Source organism: Drosophila rhopaloa, unplaced genomic scaffold (genome assembly GCF_018152115.1).
Source record: "Drosophila rhopaloa isolate 14029-0021.01 unplaced genomic scaffold, ASM1815211v1 contig_116, whole genome shotgun sequence".
In the NCBI taxonomy this organism is placed as follows: Eukaryota; Metazoa; Arthropoda; class Insecta; order Diptera; family Drosophilidae; genus Drosophila; species Drosophila rhopaloa.
The window spans coordinates 535,876-551,025 of NW_025334991.1; the positions used below are offsets into that span (position 1 = coordinate 535,876).

General features: G+C 34.4%; 1 protein-coding gene across 4 annotated transcripts in view; it reads right to left on the reverse strand.

Annotated features, from left to right (window-relative positions):
* Window positions 1-15,150, reverse strand: part of LOC108049016 (homeobox protein Nkx-2.1) — a 64,853-nt gene that overhangs the window by 9,809 nt on the left and 39,894 nt on the right. For 3 of the 4 annotated variants that reach the window (XM_044456565.1, XM_044456562.1, XM_044456564.1), the window contains one exon: window positions 7,687-7,773. The exons of the other annotated variant lie outside the window; for it this stretch is intronic. In XM_044456565.1, coding sequence (XP_044312500.1) covers window positions 7,687-7,773 — 87 coding nt within the window. The remainder of the gene's footprint in view (window positions 1-7,686; window positions 7,774-15,150) is intronic. 4 annotated transcript variants of the gene reach the window in all.

Genomic DNA, 15,150 nt, shown 5'->3' on the forward strand with positions numbered 1-15,150 from the left:
TGACAAGAGGCACCCCAGATAGTATTAATGTTATTTTGTCCTCACATGTAAACACCTGCAATCGACTTTTGTGAGTTTTTTGAGTTTTTCCTCCATTTCTTATAATGTTCAGTGACAAGCGTACGCCAAGAGATTAAATTTTTTAATCTTTTCGCTAGGGTTCACCCAAAGTTCATTTCCGCAGACTGGCAACGCTATGGAATTTTCTGGTATTTATACCCGTTACTCGTAGAGTAAAAGGGTATATTGTATTCGTGCAAAAGTATGTAACAGCTAGAAGGAAGCGTTTCCGACCCTATAAAGTATATATATTCTTGATCAGGGTCACTAGCCGAGTCGATATAGCCATGTCCGTCTGTCCGTCTGTCTGTCCGTATGAACGCTGAGATCTCGGAAACTATAAAAGCTAGAAGATTGGCATTTTGCATGCAGATTCTAGGAGTTCCTACGCAGCGCAAGTTTGTTTCAGAAAGGGGCCACGCCCCCTTAAACGCCCACAATCGCTTATATACGATTTTAAAAATTTAAATATTTCGGAAAAGTAAAAATGCAGTTTTATTGTGTTTATCAATACCTATCGAAATGTAGAAGAAATTTTTCAAATCGGACCATTCGTTAAAAAGTTATGCGTGATCAAAGTTTCTATCTCCATCTCCCTCGCACTCCCTTTACCTGAGTAACGGGTATTTGATAGTCGGGGCACCCGACTATAGCGTTCTCTCTTGTTTTTTTTTCCAGAGTAACTGCATGACAATTTTAGCTTTTACTACAACCGGTGCAAAAAGGACAAGCGGCCCATACTTGACGGAAAATGTCCATTGTGAATACGTATTTGAGTTCTGAGCGGTAATAAATATGCACTTTTCCTCTGATTGCTTTTAGCTTTTGTCCTTTAGTTTTATAAGACAGACCATTCTTTCTGCAAGTTAAGTTTTTAGGTATCACATTTTCTTAATTGCCGGCGTGTTTGTTTCATGAACTATACAAAAATTATCTTTTATTTAAAATACTTTTGATTCTTAGTATGGTCATGAGCGTATTCTGTATTTATTTTCGATACCTTCGGTAGGATTCTTTATTGTATCCTTTCTCAATCGGACCCAATATCTCCCTTTGTCGACGGCAGATTGAAGCTAATGCTTTATCAATGATTTGAGTAATATTTTGTTGCCTGTTGCTAGTTCCTTGTAGCAGTATATCAAGACCATCTTAAAAGACTTTACTATATTTTTCATGGGTCAATCGAAAATCCTTAAGCTCCTATTTGCATCCAAAACTGGTCAGAGAAACTTATTACTTAAGCTTCAAAATTTCTGTGGTCGATATTTTTCAAGGACATAAATATTTCCCGAATTTACTACTTGGATTTTTTACATGATAATTTCGATGTGTTAATCAAGAAGGCCTAACGTGTTTTTCAAGACAATTAATTTTCAGCCAAAAACGTACAAAATGGTGCTGGTGGCAACCTATCCGTTGAAAATAATCGAAATTTTAACAAGTTTTATTCGCTGAGGTTAGATTGTAATTTTTAGATCTTGTAAAGAAAATACAATTTTGAAGAAAATAAATGGAGAACGCAACACATATCTCAAAATCTCATGAAATGGATAGTGGAAAAATGGGTATTTACTTCCTTATTATACTGTAATCACATTCATTTTTCACCGCAGTGGCAAAGTCATCGACCTTTTCGACAAAAGTTGATATTGTGATTGTCCTAGTATTCAAATAAAAAAAATTTAGATGAGCAAGAATTTGAAGAATGTTTGAAGAACTTAAAAAAAAGCTCCACGACTTACAAAAGAATAACTGAAAGTAGATTTTATTGAGGAAATGGCTTTGATATGGAAAATGCTGATCGATGAAAAACCTGAGGAACACAATCTTTTGATATATGAAGAACTGTATAATAATAAAAATCTAATAAGATGCAATAGCATCACAATTAAATTTTCTTGAAATTAAAAAAAAAAAACAAGATTTAATGGATTTATCGAGATTGGAAACACCTTTATTATACCCTTAGCAGAGTGTATTACAATTTCAGTAAAATGTTTGACACGTAGACTTTTCGATCCTTTAATCCTATATCTAGCTATATTTATCTGTTCGTCCGTCCGTCTGTCTGTCTATCCGTTTCTACCAAAACTATTCTCTCACCTTTAAAGCTATTTGGGTAAAACTTTCCCAAAAATAAGCCGGATCGGACGACTTAAGGACATAGCTTCATGGGAACAATCCAACAAAAAAGAAACTAAACAGAAAGCAATTTTGTCGCCGCCGAAATCTGTAACAATAGACAGATCCAATGAGCCCGCTATACTTTGGTGGGCTAATGTTCCAATCAGCAGATGAGTGACTGGAATTGTACCGTTTAACATAAGCTTTAAGCGCACTTGTCGGGTATGCGAGCACTTGCTTCGCCCACGCTTATTCAGTACAGCATTAGCCACCGTCTGCTACGATTATTTTTAAAGCGGTTCCCTTATTTCTTTGTCTCACGGCTATATGTAACGCCATACAGCCATCAGTTATATACTGAATAATAAATTGGATATATGTTAACCTGCGAGTTTTATTAGGAGCGGGACGTGCTAAGTAAAGTCGAGGACAGGGTGGCGATGGCCTCAACAAATTTCGTTAAATTTGTCAACTATTGCTAATTTTACTTAGTTAAGTTAACGAACTAATCATTATAAAATAAATTGCGTTCCATTTTATTTTTAAATATTGCGACTTATACCCAGCCCACAATCAACGAACTCAAGCAGAATTGTGCTGCTTTAATGCTCTGCCCCATCGCTAAGAGAGGCTCTTTAGATTTGAAATCTCAAAAATTCAAAAATATGTTAAAATTAAGTTTAAGAGGATTAAAAACAAATCGTTTAGCTTACTGTATAGTCATCTGAATGGCAAGATCAGTGTACACAAAAACAGATACAGTTAGCAAAGAATCACGTTAACAGCTTTTACACCGTTTGAATAAACTGCATAGAAGCGTACATTCAGTAGCTGCCAACAGGATAAATAATCCGACTTTGATAAAAGGTATTGGCCAAAATTTTATTTAGACAAAAACATAAAAAACTATGGAAATTCTTTTAAAACAGTAATATTTAACTAATATAAGATATAAAGATTTAGCATTCAAACCGTTTTATTTTTGCTGCTGACTTGCAAAGAATGTAGATGTCCATTCACTATTTCATGCAATTTTCTGACCTGATGAACACAACCTACGATGTGAATGTTGCTTTGACACAGTCAGTTTTGGAACGGCATTTGGAAGTACAGGTTGAAAGTAATGTACATTATATGCAAAACGGGTATTCTTTAATTACCGCTGCTCTGAAAATGACCAACTGATTGGGTGATTACTGAAGGAATGGTAGCCGGAAAATGGTCTGCAAATCTTAAATCGCTTCTGAGTGATATTTCCTTAAAACATCGGTCAAGCACCAACATGTTGGAACTCGACAATCAGGGTTCTTTAAAAACTTTTGGGCTTAATTGGCACCCTAAATGTGATTATTTTGTCTTCTTTCCACAGTTGTTAAGCTTTATAACCCTTTGGGCAGGGGATCCTAAAAGAGGCCAGAAGAACTCGAATTTAACGTTTTTTTTTTCCAAATTACCCTCCGACAGCATGGGATAAAGCTCTACCACCTCTACTACAGGAATTCGTAAATAGCTTGCGTCACATTGAAATCGATGGCTCGAATTCAATATGAAACCGCAGCCTGGCTACTTTCAGCTGAATGTGAAAATGGCCCGCTTAAAAACCCTTGTCGCAAACCGGGTAGAACAAATACTCAAGTCCAGTTCGTCGGCGCAGTGGCATGTTCAAGCAAGGGTCAACCTGGCTGTTTGCGCTACACGTGGCCTCAAACACAAAGAGATTGCAGCTCATCAGAGTTTAAATCACAATTTTCAAAGAGGAGTTTCTCCCAAAGTGATCAATCGCGTTACAACTACCCTTATTGTCTTAACTGTGGAGCCTTATAAGTAGCCAACGTTAAAACAGATAAATCTCATCTTCACTGAACCTTTTTTTTGAGTTACCTATAAGGCTCCACGAGGAGTGTAATTGTAAAGAGAATTACACACCCCGTGGAGCTTTATGGGACAGATAAAACTCGCTTTCTCTAGCACTGTTGATCGTTGACGTAAAAAGACTTTTGTCTTATACAGCTCAATATTTAGTTCTATTAAATTCAAAGCTAAACACTGCACACAAAACAGACTCAATAAAATGCAATGCAAAGTTTTTTAAAGGTTTGCGAAACTTAATTTATGTGGTTAGGGATAATAAATTTAAATGAACCAAACACGCCTCTGAATAGACAACTTTAGTTTTGCGTCTAAAAGGACACCAACATCTTTTACAAGAATTATTTTATCCAAAATTGTAGTGATTGACCCGATAAAAGTCATCAGCTTGCACTTATAGCCGTTTTAATTTTGTAAATTATCCAGGCACCAGTTTTGAAAGCTTTCTAAATCGGGTTTTAAGTCTAAGTGGCATTTCCTTATAGTGCACGCATAATTTATCATAATCTGCTTATATAAGTACGCGAGAATGACTTATAATTAAAGGAAGGTCGTTATTAAATAATATAAAAAGAAGCATACCAAGAAGGCTTTCTGGAGGGACAACGGAGGTAACACGGAGAATTTCAGAAATTTAAGTTTTTAAAAGGACCATTTGTGACCTGCTATTCTAGTAACTTGAGATCCATATAAGGAGATCAACTGGAAAACGTAACAGGTCAAGTTTCTGAACAAGAAGTAAGTGATTTACAGAGCCAAATGTTTTACTAAAGTCAGTGTAAATGACGTTTGTTTGAAAACTACTATTGATGCCCTTTATCACAAATGTAGTAATCTCTAGAAGGTTTGTGATTGTGGATCTACGTTTAATAAATCCGCGTTGACACAGAGAAATGATTGATCTACAAAGGTGCTGCAAAAGAGGAGTAATGATTTTTTCAAAAAGCTTAGGAATAGCTGACAAGTTAGAAATACCTCTGTAGTTACTGTCTTCTAACTTGTTACCTTTTTTGAAAAGAGGAATAACAAATGATTCCTTCCAAATATTTGGGAACTGGGAGGTTTATAGAGATAAGGTAAGCAACTTGTGTAGAGGTTTGCACAGGGCCTTAGTGCAATACCTAAGCACGCACTAGACTTCAGCATGAATGTACTCATTTGTAGCATAACAGATCTCTACAGTAGTGTAGTGTTTTTAAAAATACTGTACTCATTCTCTACTGTACAGTATACTTTATAGGCCCAGAAGAAGATAGCACAACATTTTCAGTGTACTTACTTCGAGTGGTTGTACTCTGCGTGAGTGAGTACTACATTGTCCTTTTTTAAACACGCTGTACAGCTTGTGTGGTGAACTGTGTACAACTGTGCAGATGAGTGTAGTATTTTAAATTACTCTAAATTCTCAGAATTAGAAATGGACAAACTTTTAAAGACGTACAATAAATGATGATTAATATTCATATAAATAGCCAAAATGATGACATAAAAAATTAATTAAACCTACACAAAATATCGATAATATATTTTCAGATTATTCAGAACCCATTCAGAGCACTAACATTTTATTCAGGATGAACTTCAAACATATAAAAATTTAAATGAAGCGTATAGTGAAGATTTTGATGTTCTGCCGTGGTGGTCAATTAATAAAGACCGCTTTAATCTGCATTATCAAATTAGCTGCAAGGTACTAGCAGCTCCCGCGAGCAGTGCAGCATCGGAAAGGGCGTTTTCTTTTGCCAAAAATTTAATTAGCGAAAAACGGTCAATAGTTGCCACCACTATAGATTCTTTAATAACATAAAATAATTATTATAATTAGTTTTAATTAAAATATTAATAATTTATAAATTCTTTATTTTATAATAAATAAATACATTTAAAACAAAAATACAAATCAATTTTGAATCGTATTATTTCTATGACATACATACACACGACAATTATATATGTGTGTATGAACCAGTCATGAAATTTTACTCACTGTACAGTAAGTCAACTACACACCAAAACACTGTACAGTGCGTTGACTACTGCACACCAATTTTGCGGTACTTATCAACAGCTGTACAACTATGTGAAAACACGGTCAATCATAACAGACAATACTACCCTACTCACTCACACCCAAATATTATGTGCAGAAAAAAAAGTGTGCCCACTTTTAGAATAAGTGATTCATTTGTCGTTTTGGATGCATTCATGCAGAAGTCCAGCACGCACCCTGGAATACCATCGAAAGAGAGCTTTCTGTTAAAGTGGGACAAAATATGAGGTTTGACTTGGATATATGAAAAAATTGGGCAAATAAATAGGCTATTGCCTAATCTGTGGTTGCCGTTATGTTTTCGAACGACAGCGAAGAGGGATAAGAATTAGACTTACGCTTGGTGATAACGAAGTTATAAAACTGTTTCGGGTCGTGAGAGAACTGGACCTTGCAACGGTTTAAGGGGGGGTATAGTTAATTCGGTGAAAAATCGGACATTTTAAAAAAATTTTTATTGGCGATACGGATAGTCTCAGCTCTATTTGGTTTTTTGCATGTGATTGGGCAACAATTAAACAATATGATTTTTTTCTTCCAAAAATATTAAAAATTGAATGAAATACATGCAATCTCCGGCGGCGGCTCGAAGAAAAGATGTTTTGCGGTGTACACGATAACCGTTCACAGAATCATCCGAAATGAAAAAATCCAATTGCATTAGTTAAAGAACAAGATTCCTCAGGTAATGCTGTCGAGTTTCTATTTTTTGTATTTTTTTTGCTTTTTTAAGGCACTTGAAAGTTATAACCGATTTACGCCTAAAACGTCGAGATATTTGTTGCTCTAAAAATAATAAATTTTCAAAAAAAAACTCGACAGCGTTACCTGAGGAATTTAGTTGAGAACCACTGTGCAAAATTTCAAAACGATCCGTAACTTTTCAGGAGAGCGTTTTAAAGTTTTGGACACGCATACAAAACGAGCTAACTTACCTACGTTCAACTGCCCATAAGTTCGGAAGCTTTACTCGGATCGATCTAAAACTTTAACACAATATTCTCAAGATGTTGTGCATTCAGAAAAAAAAATAAAAAAAGTGCAAAAAAAAAATTTTAATACTATACCCCATTGAAGAATATATTACAATACAAATTAATTTTCCCTTCTCACTAAAATAATTGCCTTCGTTAGATAAAATATATGGCTGACATGAAAATTTGAATCCCGCCAATCATTTAAGGTTTCACGAATGGAAACATTACGAAAGTTAATTTTAGATGGTGGACCAAATGCAAAGTAATGGAGGTAGGTGTTCTATAGGAAAAGTCTAAAAAAATAATTTAACTTAGTTTATTTATGTCACTTTTTCACTTGTAATAGCCTATTGTTTTCAAAGTATATATTGAAGCCATTTCTTAAAACTTAAATAGAGCGCACTACTTTTGGTGTAAAATAATGTGATAGTGATTTATTGATATTTGAATTTTAAATAGATATATTTTTGTTGTTGAGGTATTCGTCAATGGAAAGGCAATTTTCTATTAAAGTGTGAATCTACCAAATCTAATAAATAAACAAATTTTAGAATCTATATTAAAGAACACAAAATGGAAAATTATTTTAAGTGAAATACTTTTTACCTGATTATGTTGATTTTGCTCAGCCATTGCCTTTTCTTTTGCTTGCCGTTTACATTTATATCTATGATTCTGGAACCAAATCTTCACCTAAAATAAATATTGAGAAAAAGACGAAAAATATAAGCCATTAATGAGCACAAATATAAAATATTCCATAAAACCAAACTTAAACTAACAAACTGTACTGTACTTAAAATATAATAGCTCCAATTGTTTGTTTTTAAGGTTATTATCAATGCTCAACCCTTTTTTGGTATTGATTATTTAAAGAAAAGCTGAAATAGGTGTAAAGGAACGGAAATATTTTAATTTATATTTGTTTTTGAAAGCCTTTAATACCACTTTATAGTATTGCTCATTATTTGTGTATACATCCAGATTTTCCCGAACTTTTTTAAAGAAAATATTATTATACCATCATCATTAGCAAAGCTATTTTAACTGAAGTTCAAAGTTTAAGTGTATATATGGTATACGTATATATACTTTTGATAAATAGCTGTAAATAATAAGCTATAAGAGCTAAAAAATTTGGATTAAGCATACAGATTCTAATGATCCATATGCATCATCCGAAAATATAAACACTCAGTTATTACTATTGATTAAACCTAAGGCTGGGCCAACACTGTGTCGAGCTATGGTGTTATTGCGTTTTTTTAAACGAATGATTAAAATATGATTACTCGAAAAGTAAAGTGTTATAACGTATTTGCATATTTAACGAGAACGGAAGCTAACTTCGGCAAGCCGAAGTTTTAATACCCTTGCAGACTTTGCCGAAATTGCTAAAAGTGAAAAAGTAGCGAAAGGAATAAGGTATACATAAGTAAACTAGATTTGCATCGTTTCAAGTCAATTGCTTTTATACTGCAAAAATGTCATATACAAATAGAAAAAAAGGGATACTTTCGCAGACTTTAACAATTTTTCCTATCTCCTTTAAGATATAGACTACCGAGCGGCAAGCGCTATTACCCTAATCAAGATATGCGTAAATAAATAAGAATTGGAAAAATTTATGTTAGTAGCTTACACACTGCGCCAAATATTCTGATAATCGTCAAATTTGGACCGATTACACCCTATTGTTCCTATGGGAGCTATATGATATAGACGTCCGATCGTCGCTTTTACCCTGATCAAGGTACGCATAAAAAAATAAGATTTGGAAAGATTTATGTCAATAGCTTTTACACTGCGCGAAATATCTTCCAATCTTGCAAGTTATATCCGATTGTTCCTATAGGAGCTATAGGATATAGACATCTGATCGGGGCGGTTTTCAAACTTGATCTGCGTACACTTGTTTTAGGACGACTGTGAAAGTTTCAGATCGCTAGCTTTTAAACTGAGCTCGCAAACGGTATTGAAACAGACGGACAGACGGACGGACGGACAGACGGACATGGCTATATCGACTCCCCTATTGATCCTTATCAAGAATATATATACTTTATAGGGTCGGAAACGTCTCCTTCACTGCGTTACAAACTTCTGACCAAAATTATAATACCCTCTGCAAGGGTATAAAAAGAAAGGAAGCAAACTTTGGCAAGCCGAAGTTTATATACCCTTGCAGTTTTTACAAAACGGGTACATTTCGATTTCTATACCTATATTACTAAACACAATGAAGCTATGTCGATTTGAGCTGCATTTTGCCATCGTTTCTATGGCAGCTATATGATATTGTTGTCCGAGTTTACGTAAAAGCGTAATTATGATATAGTTGTAAACTTTTGACTGAAATTATAATACCCTCTGCAAGGGTATAACAACTAAGTTATAGTTTTTATACATTTGCAGAGGGTATTATAATTTCAATTTAAAGTTTGCAACGCAGTGAAGGAGACATTTCCGACCCTATAAAAGTATATATATTCTTTATTAGCATCACCAGGAGAGTCGATCTGGCCATGTCCGTCCGTCTGTCCGTTTCTACGCAAACTAGTCCCTCAGTTTAAAAGCTATCTGCTTAAAACTTTCCCAAAAGTTGTCTTTCTATTGCAGGTAGTATATAAGTCGGAACGAGCCGGATCGGGCGACTATATGATAGCTATGATAGATATATGATAGCTCCCATTGGAACAATCGGAAAAAAATTTCAAAAAACTTATAACTTTGTTGTTTTTATTTTTTTTTGTGGTGCTTTGGGACTTGGTAATATTTAAATATTATGGAATTACGGTTTTAATTAAATTAAAATCGGACAACAATATAGGTGCCATAGAAACGATGGCAAAATGCAGCGCTAAGTCGACACAGCTTCATTGTTTTTAGTTATATAGGCATAAAAATCGAAATGTAGTCGATTTGTAATAACGGACGGACGGACAGACGGACATGGCTATATCGACTCCCCTATTGATCCTTATCAAGAATATATATACTTTATAGGGTCGGAAACGTCTCCTTCACTGCGTTACAAACTTCTGACCAAAATTATAATACCCTCTGCAAGGGTATAAAAAGAAAGGAAGCAAACTTTGGCAAGCCGAAGTTTATATACCCTTGCAGTTTTTACAAAACGGGTACATTTCGATTTCTATACCTATATTACTAAACACAATGAAGCTATGTCGATTTGAGCTGCATTTTGCCATCGTTTCTATGGCAGCTATATGATATTGTTGTCCGAGTTTACGTAAAAGCGTAATTATGATATAGTTGTAAACTTTTGACTGAAATTATAATACCCTCTGCAAGGGTATAACAACTAAGTTATAGTTTTTATATATTTGCAGAGGGTATTATAATTTCATTCTAAAGTTTGCAACGCAGTGAAGGAGACATTTCCGACCCTATAAAAGTATATATATTCTTTATTAGCATCACCAGGAGAGTCGATCTGGCCATGTCCGTCCGTCTGTCCGTTTCTACGCAAACTAGTCCCTCAGTTTAAAAGCTATCTGCTTAAAACTTTCCCAAAAGTTGTCTTTCTATTGCAGGTAGTATATAAGTCGGAACGAGCCGGATCGGGCGACTATATGATAGCTATGATATATATATGATAGCTCCCATTGGAACAATTGGAAAAAAATTTCAAAAAACTTATAACTTTGTTGTTTTTATTTTTATTTTGTGGTGCTTTGGGACTTGGTAATATTTAAATATTATGGAATTACGGTTTTAATTAAATTAAAATCGGACAACAATATCATATAGGTGCCATAGAAACGATGGCAAAATGCAGCGCTAAGTCGACACAGCTTCATTGTTTTTAGTTATATAGGCATAAAAATCGAATTGTAGTCGATTTGTAATAACGGCAAGGGTATATAAACTTCGGCTTGCCAAACTTTTCTTTCTTTCTTGTTAACATTTTTTTTCGATTGTTCCTATAGCAGCTATATGGTATAGTTGCCCGATCCGGCTCGTTCCGACTTATATACTACCTGCAAATAGAAAGACAACTTTTGGGAAAGATTTAAGCAGATAGTTTTAAAACTGAGAGACTGATTGGCGTAGAAACGGACAGACGGACGGATGGACAGACGGACGGATGGACAGACGGACATGGCTAGATCGACTCTCCTTGTGATGCTAATAAAGAATATATATACTGTGTTGCAGACTTTTGACTGAAATTATATTACCCTCTGCAAGGGTATACAAATTAAAGCGGAACTCACTTTAATGAAATTATATTACCCTCTGCAAGGGTATACAAATTAAAGCGGAACTCACTTTAATTTAGGTACAACACTTCTCGTGGTGTACAAAAAATATTTAATTAAAAGTTTAAATTTTTAAGTGTACTACGTTGATCTACAGTATGTTAACAAGTATAGCTGGCTTAGTGTTAATATAATTAAGAATGAAATTACGTTCAAAGCATCTTTTTTATACCCTTGCAGAGGGTATTATAATTTCAGTCAAAAGTTTGCAACGCAGTGAAGGAGACATTTCCGACCCTATAAAGTATATATATTCTTGATCAGCATCACCAGGAGAGTCGATCTAGCCATGTCCGTCTGTCCGTCTGTCCGTCCGTCTGTCCGTCTGTCCGTCTGTCCGTCCGTCCGTCCGTTTCTACGCAAACTAGTCCCTCAGTTTTAAAGCTATCTGCTTAAAACTTTCCCAAAAGTTGTCTTTATATTGCAGGTAGTATATAAGTCGGAACGAGCCGGATCGGGCGACTATATCATATAGCTGCCATATAACTGAACGATCGGAAAAGCCATAACTTTGGTGTTTTTAAAGTTAGGAAGTTGAGATTTTCTATGGGTTTTATTTTTGGCTAATCAATCCGACCTACCGAATTTCATAAGGATCGGACGACTATATCCTATAGCCGCCATATAACTGATTGATCGGAAATGCCATAACTTTGGTGTTTGTAAAGTTAGGAAGTTGGGATTTTCTATGGGTTTTATTTTTGGCCAATCAATCCGACCCACCAAATTTCATAAGGATCGGCCGACTATATCTTATAGCTGCCATATAACTGAACGATTGGAAATGTCATAACTTTGGTGTTTTTAAAGTTAGGAAGTTGGGACTTTTTATGAGTATTAAGAATGCATCATATGAATAATTTTGGAGAATATAATTTAAGGAATATTCTGCAAGGGTATATCAACTTCGGCTCCGCCCGAAGTTAGCTTTCCTTTCTTGTTTGACTTTAGAAAAACCTGTTCAAAAAACAACTGGTTTAAATTTGCAATCATAAATATGAATGTTTATTTATTATATATGTATATACATACATATATGCATATCAAAAAGACCTAGATGAGTTTAAGTGGCATTTATTGAATCATAAAATGGAAAAATAGTACGACGGAGAGCAAATTTTTTCTTTGAATAGCTTAGTCGTTTCCCAATTTATTGTACATATACACCTATATATGGGAAAATCCTTAAAGAGGGTATTATTATTTAAGTCAAAAGTAACTTTGGTTTTCGTGTTTTTCAACTTAAATACTATCGAAGAACTGTATTTTTACTTTTCTGCTGGCATTTTTTGACTATGCGAATCAATATTTAATAAAAATTTTATATTTTTGAACACTACATTTGGACTGTAATAAGAATTAACAGGACAAAATTAAAGACTTTATAACATATGTAGCTGTCATAGGTATCATCAGAAAGAAATAGAAAACAAATTATAGCTTAATTGTTGTCAAACATATTTGATTATATATAGCTGCCTTAGAAACGATCGAAACGTTCACTGAAAAATATAAATACCAATAAAATTTTTAAGCATTTACGTAAACAATATAGACTTATAGTCGTTTTATAAGCCAATAATTTTTTTATACCCGTTACTCGTAGAGTAAAAGGGTATATTGTATTCGTGCAAAAGTATGTAAAAGGTAGAAGGAAGCGTTTCCGACCCTATAAAGTATATATATTCTTGTTCAGGATCACTAGCCGAGTCGATCTAGCCATGTCCGTCTGTCCGTCTCTCCGTCTGTCCGTCTGTCTGTCCGTCCGTATGAACGCTGAGATCTCGGAAACTATAAAAGCTAGAAGATTGGCATTTTGTATGTAGATTTTAGGAGTTCCTACGCAGCGCAAGTTTGTTTCAAAATGGTGCCACGCCCCCTCTGACGCCCACAAGCCACAAGCTGTGGCCACAGTTTTGATGATATTAAGAAAATTTTAATTGATATGTATTTGTTTCGTCAATAAATATCGATTGGCCTATTAAACGCTTAAGCCTGGCTAGCGCCTACATTTCCGCCTTTCATGGCGCCATTTAACGGATGACTTTGGATCAGCTGGCCAAGGTGCTCAACAGAGTCAACGTTAATTCTCGATAAGGATTTCTATTAAAGGAAATTGCGATGGCTTTCATTTGTCAATACCGAACTATATCCCAGGAACTATGCAAATCAAATCTAGTTAGCCAAATTGGAGGTCTGAGTCAAACAATGGCGTATGTGTGTACATATGTACGTAAGCATATACATACATATGTATGTATTTACATTGTACACAGTTGCAATTGCCCGGCAAAGATAACTCCTTTCAAAGAAAGATATTCGCTATACCCGTTACTAGTGTTGTGCAAACATTTAGACTTTAATATACATAATACTATTTAAGAATGTATGTGTTTAGCCAATATAAGTATGTATGTTTAATATTTCTAGTCAATTTATTGCACTCAAAAACATAAACACAGCTGCTGGTGCAGGACAAAAGCTGCGCGCTAAAGCAGCGCTGGTGCTGATGCTCGTGCTGTAAAGCTGCCAGCACTAAGAGATCTCCGAATTCAAATTGATAATTTGAACTTTTTGTCCTATTTTCCTGTGGTCACTATAATTCACATTATGTTAAAAAAAAACACAAAAAAAAACACAAGAAGGCATATTTATATTAAGTTGTTTAGCTGAGTAACGGGTATCTAATAGTCGAGGCACTCGACTATAGCGTTCTTTCTTGTTTTACTCTCAAAAAGTTAATTTTTTGTTGTACACGAAATAATTTTTGAAAAAAATTAAAAAAACATTAACACCACAAATATTTTCTTTTAAAACCAGAGAAAAGCTGTTGTGCAACAAAAAACAACAGTATTAAAATTAATATTAAAAAAAAATTAAAATAAGACCTTACAATTTTTTTGTCGTAAACTTAGTATATGGGGACAAGGCGTAAATACATTATTAATGTAAGGGTGTGATACTAACATTGCCTACCACTTAACACATAATTGGCATTAGGTTAAGCAATTACTTTTGCGGTCTTTACAAAAGGTTCAAGATGCGACGTGTTATAACAATAAAAACATTTGAATTGTGTTGTCACCCTCCTGAGGTATTTGGTAGAAATTTTCTTCAATGAGTACCCCCATAAACAGAGATGTATATTACCCCTGAATAAAGAAAACAAAATATACGTATTCACAACAGTCTCTGTTTTTGAAAGATAAAAGTGCATTAAGGAACAATGAAAAGTATAATACATTTTAAACACACCCCTAAACTCTATTGAAAAGTGGTCATTGTTTGATCATGCTCTTTACTGTTAAAGGGCATGAGCATTGTGTTAACATAAATGTAGTAAGCACCTATGATACAAAACTATATGTGTGTATGTGTGTGCTCAACTTAAAAATGAATTAAAAACCTTTCTACCTACTTTTGCCGTAGCACAAAATCGTACCTTTGAATAAAACTGGAGTTCTAAACGACTAGTGGAGCGAAATACCCCACAACGCGTTGAAAGACTTCTTTAAAATTTATTCTGTTTTTGTTTGTCGTTCAGTTACATTTTTATCGCCGAGAAAACCAATTTGATTTTAACTTTTTTCAACAAAACCCGGCTCCTTGGAATTAGTTGAGAAATGGCCTTTTCCTAATCTCTCAAAGCAAAATCAGAATTATTACTTCTGTTTACTTAAATATTAATGTTGCTGTCAAAGCTGATATATAAATTACACATTGTATATCAAAAACAAAAAGTCATTTAAGAGCCTCTTATCTTTTATAAAACACTGCACACTTT